Below are 9,436 nucleotides of genomic sequence, written 5' to 3'. Positions count from 1 at the left end.
TTTTTTTTTTTAACAATGAATGATTAAGTTCATAGACGTCTACAAACAAAATATTAGTTTAAACTGGGTTTTAGCTGCCATAGTTTCGAAACATATGTATGTAAGCGACATTCTAGATAGCATTATTAAAATAATACCCTAAAATACAACATCAAATATTCTGCATACTCAGCTCATATCTTCAAATTGGCACTATGTACTAGACTACAATTAAACACTCAAATACGTTTGCCCTACCCTTCCAAAAATTAGAAATTTGATTGGGCTAACTGACTGACCATTAAAATGTGCAAATTAAAAAACCCCAAAAATCTTAGAAAATTTAAAGATCTGCATAAATACATTTGGAAATAGTTTCTTTCGGAGCTTAATTTAAAAATAGATAAAATGCGGGGAATACCTAGCTGATATTCTCATAAAATACCCCAAACTTGGTACCTTACAATTAGCGGATTTTAAAGTTATACGAGTATTTATGTGCACATTTTCCAGGGCTAATCAATTTTCACCGAAATTTTAAACGGTTTGTTTTTTTGGATATGTTTTTACTCTTATTTTGCTTTTCAAACTGGCTATATTTGATCAATTGTCGTTTTATACACTGGACTTTTCTAACTATGTATTTACATGAGCACTTTTTAAAAATATACTTATACTTATATATATTACGATTGAAATCAAATTTGCTAAGAGCCGCAGCATTTTTGCGATGGTACTCGAAATATCCATATATAACGATATGAAAAGTTACAAAAATATTTACATTGGAATGGAAACTTGCATTCTAAATGCAACACACGTTATAAATAAATTTAAAATGTTATTTTCCAAAAAATAAACAAAGGAAATCATATTGAAAATACGCATATCGTTTCGTTTGACGTTTAGTAAAATTTAAATAGTGGATCAAATTATTGCATATATGTATGTACATTCATTACAAATATGATGAAATTGCTAAGTCGAATACTAATGTGGAAGGTTATGAAAAAATATTTGTGAAATATGTAGCATTAATTTGAGCGTTAAATAAATTATATTGAGCAAATATAAACCAAGTTACTTGAAAATTTTTTGACGAAATATCAATAGTAATTAAAACAAATCACATCTCCATACGTTTTTAGATTAATATTTAATTTAATGAACCTTATAATTTTAATTATAAATCATTTTAGTTATGATTTATGTGAATGTTGTAATGGATCGGCCAATTACAAAGATGATAGGACGCAATGTTTGTGTTTAGCAAATTCACAGCGGAATGGAGATTATTTGTCATCAATAGAGAATGAGCCATGGAATAACCACGAAATAACTCACGGATCACTTCACTTATTTATTAGATTGCTTTTGAGTTCACATCTTCTGCTAAATAAATCGACCGTTTTAGAGTTAATATGTAAAAATGTTTTCCCCAAACTAATTAATTTAATTGTTCAAAATCCTACCTTACAATTTATTTTTAATTTGTTTACAAAGTTTGCAAACGCAATTAGTGTTGAGTCAGAGGAAATCTTAATTGTATTGATTTTCCACTCTCGATATTAATTTCATATTTGTTAAAAACAAGTGTGTGTGGATATATTCATATAGTTATTGTGTCAAATGCCTAAATTAAAAAAATCGCATCAGATATTTATCAAAACAAAAATAAAAGGCACACTGATATGGTTTTTTTTTTTGGTTTTACATTATTATTTTGTTATCGTTAAGTTATTAAAATACTCATTTCTCCTCATTGAAATTTTTTTTTAACGAAATATATATATATATCCTATATCTTCCATTGATATATAATCTTTTCTCTCAACAGCCACAGCAATAAGAGCATTGCAAATATGCAGGTGTACACGGCGAAAAACACATTTCAACACAGCACGGCTTGCAATAAGGTCCGCCACATGGAGGTCCACAGGATGGGCAACAACCAGCAGGTCCGCAACACATATTCTTAATGAATTTAGACTTAGAAAAAGATGATCAAAAAGCGGTGATTGACTTACGTTGGTTTTAGTAAAAAAAATTGATACAATTTGCTTTCTTCAGTTTAAATACCTAATTCGACGAAAAAAGCGCCAAATCCAAAAATTCGAAATGATACAATTTGAAAAAAGAAAACAAAATAATAATGTAAACTTTTTGAACACTGTGTGAACTACACAAATTTAAGGCCAGAAATGAATCTAAGGATATGATCGAGAACTGAGGTTCTCGAAAAATGTTTTCAAAGCCTACTTAAATGTAATCAGTTAGGAAAATTAATATGATTTTTATTTTAATAATTTATATATATTCATTTATTGTTGCTAACCAGTAGATATGCAGTTTATCTTTAAGTTTAAAGTTTTCTTTTTTGTTGTAGATGGGAATGTTTTTAGTGTTTTCATTTTATCGCTAAATTTATTGGCCGGATTTTAAAAACATGTTTATAATTACTGCCATGCCGAATTCGATATTAGATTTGCACGCCAAGTAAAAATCCATAAATCTCGATGGTTCGACGGACTCCACAATAGAGATAATGCTTTACGAAAGTTGTGAATCCCTTGAGGGACATTTTGAATGGCAGTAGGCCTAATGTGCGATGAGAAATGTCATTAATTATGATTCCATATTCATAGGAGTGTAAAAACTTACCAAGATCCGAAATATGTGTACAGATACAGCTAAAAGTTAAAAATAAATGGAAGGCTACAATATATAAAGAAGCAGGCACAGCCTACTAGAATTTTTATGGCTTCACACCGTTGGCATCGGGACTCCAGTTTCTGTAGTCCATTTTAGTAGCGGCCACGTATTCCTGTATTAGGCTGTCAACAGTATCGCGGGCCAAATCCAGTTCGTTTAGATCATCCTGGAAGATGGCCTCACGCCTGAATTGTTCAAGAAATGCATTGCGCTTTCTCAGCTTGTCATACTGGAGAAGAGCTCGATTGAAGAGAGCACTGATGCCCGTGTTATTAGCCATCATCAGACCAGACACTTTGTGCGCCGACTGCACATAGGGTGAACTTCTTGACAATGCCACCTGGATGCTAGCCGGAGCCCAGGGTATAAACTGGGCCAGCTTTCGCTCCCTAATGCGTTGCAGTGACTTGTGCACTTGGGTCGGATCTACCTCGCCTTGGATTATGTTAAGAATGGAGATGTAGCAGTGACTCTTGTCGGCTGTCGAAGACACCATCATGTTTTTTGGCTGCAGTAGACGACGCATAACGTCTAGAACTGTTGTCTTGCGCACATTTGTTTTTGTCTAGATTTAAATTGAAAAGCAATAAGCTTAGCATTGAATTCTCTCAAACTCCTTCAAACTCACCTCGTGATCAGTGATCAATGGGGTGTAGCCTGTCATCAAAAAGTGCAGTTGTGGAGTCGGAATCAAAGGTGCCGTCAGTCCAATAAGATTGTTATTCATATACGAAGGATAACGTAAGGTGCTGGTGCTCACGCTCATGATCGTGGACACCAGATTGTTGATCTGTGTGAATGTGGGAGTTTGTATGTGAAGCCGCTCGGTGGCAATCCGATTCAAAGCTGTGTTGTCCAACACAACAACACTGTCGGCGCACTTGGTGAGTCGCTTTAACGTCAGTATCGAGTTATAGGGCTGCACAACAACGTCGCTGATCTCGTCCTGATTGGGAAACACGCTATACGTTTGTATTAGCTTCTTGGGAAATCGATCTGACAATCTTTCCAGCAGATACGATCCCATGCCTGAGCCAGTTCCTCCCGCTATGGAATGACAAAGCACAAAGCCTTCCAGAGAGTCACTGCCATCGGCCTCGCGATCCAAAATATCAAAGACTTCCTCTTGGACCTTTTCGCCCTGGCTAAAGCCAGATGCCCAGTTGTTGCCAGCGCCGCCGCCATGCTTCGACAAATAAACATTCTCCGGATTGTAGAGCTGCATTCGAAAATTAATCTCTGCATGGTTATAGTCGATGTATGGATGTGGGTCTCGATTAAGCTTACCTTGGCATAGGGTGAGCTCATAATGTTGTGAATGACGCGAGGCTCCAAATCAAGTAGAACAGCACGTGGTATATAATGGTTGTCATCTGCCTGATAGAAAAAAATATCCTTGTGATCGTGGCCATCGGCAGCAAAGTCCTCGAGAACGCCTTCGGGGGAAATGCCATGTTCTAGGCAAAGGCGCTTCCAAAACTCGAAGCCAACTGCATGGATTGTTTGATAACTTGTTGCCATTAGCTTAAAATCATGTATTGCTTACTCTGGTTGCCGCATTGGCCTAATTGCAATGTAATTATTTCACTTGGCATGTTATTTTCGCTTTATTCTTATTCGTTTTATGGTCTTTCAAGAACTGTAACGGTGCTTTTATCATGTGTTAGCCGTATCGATAGCTCGATACATCGATTGGGGATACATCGTCAGTTGATGTGGTATATTGGTATATTTTAAATGGCGCATAAAAAGGCGGCTTATTTCAAGCACCTACCGGTGTATCTAAGAATAGTAAAAATTTCAGATGCTATCTAAATTTTTTCTTTATATTGGAGTGCTCTTGTGCCAGTGATAAGAATTCTGTCTAAAACAGAAATTCTATTATCGTACAAATTTAGTTAGGACGAAGGTTGATAGGTAAATACTTTATCGTTAAACGTTTAACCTATTGCGGTTAATGAAAAAAAAGACCGGTTGAGTAAAGCTATCGATACTTGCCTCTGGCGCCCTCTATCGCCATAAAGGATGACCACAAATGAAATTATATCGATGAGTGCCTGCAAATTAGTACGATAATTTTATCGATAGCTTGGGATATGTCGGTATTTTTAACAGCTGTGAGTCGCGTTGCCAATGTGATTGTGATATTTATTGATTTATCGAACGGTGTGTTGCACTTGCGATGCAGCAACGGTAAGATTGTTTTTAAATTGTTTAAATTAAATTAAACATGCTGCGCCAGGAAAACTTGGCTGCGAACTTCTGCGGTCTACTTGCCGCCCAGGGCTTCACAGGCAAGTACTTTAGGCCTAGAGAGAGAACTAAAATAAAATTAAAGTTTGTGTTGTGCAGAAAAGGCCAACGAATGGCGTATTTTAGGTCAGGAGCAGGATGGTTCGTTGCTGACTTCGTGGATATTCGAATTCCTTGATGAACCCGACAAGCGAGAAACCTGCATTGGCCACTTTCATGCTACGAAGAAGCAACTGCGCGTGCTAAGAACGCTGCCAGGTTGCGTGGAAATAATCCAGGCGAGCATCAACAGCAGCATCACTTTGTTGTCGTATGTGGTCAAGTCGTCGTCTCAACTTTATGAGGCCTTCGTTGTGGAGGTGCGTAGCAGCGAGGGCGGCACACCAATACCTCTAAGTGCGGAGCCATCCTCACGACAAATCATGACACAGTTTCTGTGGCGTGTGGAGAGTGCAACACGCACCTGCTGGCAGGACAAGCTGCTGGTGCTCACCCACGAGGACTGTAGGTATTATAGGAAAACTCTTCCGAATCTGACTAACAATGCACTGCATTGCAGCCATCAAACAGTACAGCTGCACAGTCAAGCAGAGCTCAACAACTACACAAACGGGCAGTGTCGAAGGCAGCGCCTGGCACTTGGATACCAGTATCCTGACACATGAAACGCTGGCTAAGAACTTCAGCTGGGCCCAGTGGGATGCTGAGTGTCAGGCATTGTACTACATACACCTTAAGCCCAAGGCGGTCAGCTTGAGCTTGCTAGACGAGCGGGAGCAGAGTGGCGAGCAGGCGGCACCTGCTTTAAGTCCAACACTATCTGCATTCCAATTCAACGAGAAGCAGCCAACGGAAACAGTGGTCAGTATCGTTGGGGAAGTGGTATGAGTGGTATATACTACCATTCTTTTTAGCCATTTATCATAAATTAATCGATGCATATGCTGATGATGTTCATATAGCATTTGGTTTTCTCGACCCACATTTAATTATTTGTACCTTCAAATTGGCAGTCTTAACTACATCTAGCTCTCAAATCGTGTAGTAATGATAAGTGCTTGCTAACACTCTTTCATGTTTTTCGATGTGCCTTTTTCACAATTCAGATTGAGATAATGTTACACCGTGATAGAGAATCATCTGAAACAGACCCAGGATTTAAAATTTTATGAACAGTCAGAGACCAATGAAAAGAAAACTTTGACTATACAAAAAAACCGTTCAGAATTTTACAATGTATCAAAAAGGATATTAATTTTACTTACATAATTTTAGAGTTATGAATATATTCTACGTTCATTTAAATTGTAATGTAATGTAATTGTTTACATTGACTAATTGTAATTACAAAGTATTTGTTTTTTTATTTTCACAGCTCAACATTCCCCTTAACCTGCCCAAGCTGCCTACTAGGGACAGCGAGGAGGCGCCACGCTATGACGATGATGCCGTGCCATTGCGAGTCCATGACAGTTCGCTGAATCTGATCATTCTGGCCGATAGCTCAGGCATGTTTTTTGTGTGCCATTATTACCTTTATCAGCCACAGCAAATGCAAGAGTCCTCGAAGCAGCAGGACGTACACTTCGCCTACTCGGTGTCGCTGCTGCATCACGGTTGCGTGGTGCACTGCGTCATGCCAGGCGTGCCATGGCAAAAGGCGCGTTTGCTACGTCCCACTTTTGCAATGCAGGGTGCCCATCATCTGCTGGTTTCGTCGGCATTCTTTGTGCATCTACTAGATGTGGGTTTGCAGCACGAACCGTGCTGCCACATTGTGTGCCCGTCAGTCAACACGCGCAGTCCCGACGTCACTCACCTGGTGCCATTGCGTAAATGGGGTTCTTTGGCTTACGATGCTGCCACCTTGGATCTGGTGTCGCTCAATGTGCCGAGAGCGCATCTCATAGATACGTTTCGCAATGACAACTCGCTGGACAATCGTATCAGCATTATACACTACTTTCTGATACACTCCACAGACATGGATGTGCTGGCCGAGCTGCTTAGCAGCATTCTGGAGCGACCTCTTTCGCTGGACACGGTGGCGTTGCTCAAGGAGGCGCTCATTGCCGGCAGCTATGCGGCTGCAGTGCGTGGTTTGCCCGAGGAGGCAAAGCCACTGTTGCGCCTGCTGCCGCTGACCACCGCTGTTGCCACACGACCCATTCAGGCACGTGTGGCAGACATCAACGTTGGACTGTCGCATGAGGCGCTGCACAATACGAGCATGATGCTGTTGTCACCACAGCAGCGACTATCGCCATATCGCACCGATATTTGGACTCGGTTGTGGGAGCTACTGAATGAGTCTGCTAAACAGGAGCAGCCGCGTTTCACCGCCGAGCAGGTGACAGAGAAACTTATATTCAGTCTGGCCTGTTATCAGCCAGAAGCGCTGTCACCTTGCACCACGCCCATGACACCGGATACGGGCAGTGGCGGCTTTGGGGACTACAGCAGCGGGAGCGCCTTTCCCTTTAGCAACGAGGTGCTGCCCTTCATTGAGCAGGAGGGCTGCACGGCCAGCAAGCAGGAGCACGTCATCTCTGTGGTGCGTAAACTGATTCTCATTCATGTCTTTTGTGATTATCCATTTTCCCTTTCGTTTGTAGTATTTGCGCGAGTTGAGCGTGCATCTAGTTAAGCACTCGTCGAAGCCGCACTCGGGCTTCCGTTGGCTGAAGGAAACCTTCTTTGAGCGCTCACAGGCTCCAGCTCATGTACATGCAGTTGCCTCGCAGTTTGTCTCTGCTCAGTTGGAGTTGTCACGTGCTCTTTGCTCTCTTGTCTGTCGAGCCGCAGGTTTGGATGCACGACTTGAGACACTGCGAGGTTTTCAGTTGATGTAAGCTTAAGCTTAATCTTTTCCCTATTAATGTTTACTAATTGCTGTTGAATGTATAGTGATCAGATGTCGGCCAATCAGCAGCACTCGCTCTTTCTCATACTGGAACGATATTGCTTGGCGGTGGAAACAATTGCTTTTCCGCTGCCTGAGGGTTTCTCCTCGTTCTTTACTTATTTGGGCTATCGCGCTTTGGACTACGACATGTTTCTGCAGTACGTAGAGAACCATGTCTTTGAGCTGCAAGTGGATGTCATGAAGGGCATTGTCTATGGTTTGTTGTCGACTGAAATTCTTAGAATGTACAATCTTGTTAATCCTTATGGTTTATAGATATTGAGGATTCGCCGCTGGGCACTGAGCGTAAATTATCATTGCTTTCGGCGCTGCCCAAGCAGCGGGCACAACGCTTGCTGAAGTGTTGGCAACATCCGGATAGTTTAATGATTCGAGGACGGGAGCACGCCGCGAATATATTGTCGGGTCAACACCAAGAACAGCCACAACGTCGAGGCTCCGGTTGCGTCTCACAGCAGTCACGTATGCACACTAGAAGCGGTAAGCTATAGGGCTCAGGGATAGCTACACTTCATTTTCATTTCATTTGATTTCATTTCACCATTATTATCATCATCCGATGGACGCATCAAATTAGCACTGAGAAAACCCACGATGGTCGTTTGTCATTCGTTGCTTTTGGTTTTTCTGCTTATTATTTTAACCACAGCCGTTTTAAGCATCTTACGCGTTGTTTGTGTGCAGCGATCTGCCTCATGGCGATCGTGATTCTGCTATCCTGTGATCCTGTGGTCTACTTCGACCAATCTTATGGTTGGTAAGCAGTTTATCTGTGTGTCTGTTTGTCACTTGTGGTTGTTTCTCATCTCATCTTTGTTTGAAATATATAAATTTATTTTTTCCTCTCACATTTTTATGGGTTTTCTTTTTATAGATCTCACCGCGGAAACTTTGTCGCCATTGAACTCATTCCTTGATCTGCTAACAGCCAAAGCGAGTCTAAATGAATTGGACTACAATTTGTTAATTGAAACAACGCTGAGTTCCATGGAGCTGCTTAAAGTTAGCGAGTAGTGTATTTATTAAAATCCTTAAACCCATTTCCTATTGTCAACGGAGAGTATATTAAATGTATTATTTATATTTATGTATGTTTATGTGTCAAATGTCAACAAATGGTCTAGAAAGCCAAGAGTCTAATGCAAACGGATTACTATTAAGCCAATCATTGTGATTGTCATATTGTCTCAGTGTTAAGTGTATTCATATCTTGCTTGTGTATATAATTTATTTCAACTCTGTGTCTAAATTAAGTAAAATGTGCAGCTGTTTGTATTGCAGTTTCCATAGAAAATAAACGATGATGCCAAAATGAATTTAATGTATTTTTATTTAATTTACGTTGAAGCCAAATTTAATTTATTAATAATTTGTACTCTCGGTCGATCCCTTTGATGTGGATCTTATTGTCAAGTTACCCCTTAGCATTTCCCCACAATTTTTTTTATATGGTAAACTGTTCTACTGAAATAACAGTTCCAGCGCTTGGCGACAGATGGCGCAATTACTTACAGACAAGCATAAATTTAACAGTAACATTTATTTGTTAAAGATTATATTAACTAA

General features: G+C 40.1%; 3 protein-coding genes across 5 annotated transcripts; 1 reads left to right on the top strand and 2 right to left on the bottom strand.

Annotated features, from left to right (window-relative positions):
- Positions 1 to 1,788: 1,788 nt before the first annotated feature.
- On the bottom strand, positions 1,789 to 2,191 carry LOC117565358 (male-specific sperm protein Mst84Dd). Its single transcript, XM_034244419.2, has 2 exons — positions 2,059 to 2,191; positions 1,789 to 1,968 (listed from the first exon to the last, which is right to left on the bottom strand). Exon 2 carries the CDS (start codon positions 1,948 to 1,950, stop codon positions 1,810 to 1,812), a length of 141 nt encoding a protein of 46 aa, XP_034100310.1. The 5' UTR covers positions 1,951 to 1,968; positions 2,059 to 2,191; the 3' UTR covers positions 1,789 to 1,809.
- A 79-nt stretch (positions 2,192 to 2,270) lies between these two features.
- On the bottom strand, positions 2,271 to 4,356 carry LOC117563557 (tubulin gamma-2 chain). Its single transcript, XM_034241937.2, has 5 exons — positions 4,238 to 4,356; positions 3,979 to 4,181; positions 3,320 to 3,910; positions 2,641 to 3,256; positions 2,271 to 2,577 (listed from the first exon to the last, which is right to left on the bottom strand). Exons 1-4 carry the CDS (start codon positions 4,284 to 4,286, stop codon positions 2,735 to 2,737), a joined length of 1,365 nt encoding a protein of 454 aa, XP_034097828.1. The 5' UTR covers positions 4,287 to 4,356; the 3' UTR covers positions 2,271 to 2,577; positions 2,641 to 2,734.
- Positions 4,357 to 4,829: 473 nt separating this feature from the next.
- Positions 4,830 to 9,177, top strand: LOC117565057 (protein pigeon). Of its 3 annotated transcripts, none has more exons than XM_034244005.2 (9): positions 4,830 to 4,985; positions 5,044 to 5,448; positions 5,504 to 5,805; positions 6,320 to 7,498; positions 7,560 to 7,792; positions 7,852 to 8,066; positions 8,126 to 8,350; positions 8,448 to 8,627; positions 8,745 to 8,844. In XM_034244005.2, the coding sequence occupies exons 1-8, from the start codon at positions 4,922 to 4,924 to the stop codon at positions 8,576 to 8,578; spliced, it is 2,754 nt and encodes a 917-aa protein (XP_034099896.1). In that variant the 5' UTR covers positions 4,830 to 4,921; the 3' UTR covers positions 8,579 to 8,627; positions 8,745 to 8,844. The 3 variants fall into 3 exon arrangements, with proteins under 3 accessions (XP_034099896.1, XP_034099897.1, XP_034099895.1); XM_034244006.2 differs by having other exon boundaries at positions 8,448 to 8,623; positions 8,745 to 8,806; XM_034244004.2 differs by lacking the exon at positions 8,448 to 8,627 and having other exon boundaries at positions 4,831 to 4,985; positions 8,745 to 9,177.
- The last annotated feature ends 259 nt before the right edge of the window (positions 9,178 to 9,436 follow it).

Source organism: Drosophila albomicans, chromosome 2L (assembly GCF_009650485.2).
Source record: "Drosophila albomicans strain 15112-1751.03 chromosome 2L, ASM965048v2, whole genome shotgun sequence".
NCBI lineage: Eukaryota > Metazoa > Arthropoda > Insecta > Diptera > Drosophilidae > Drosophila > Drosophila albomicans.
This window is presented reverse-complemented; position numbering and strand designations above follow the sequence as displayed.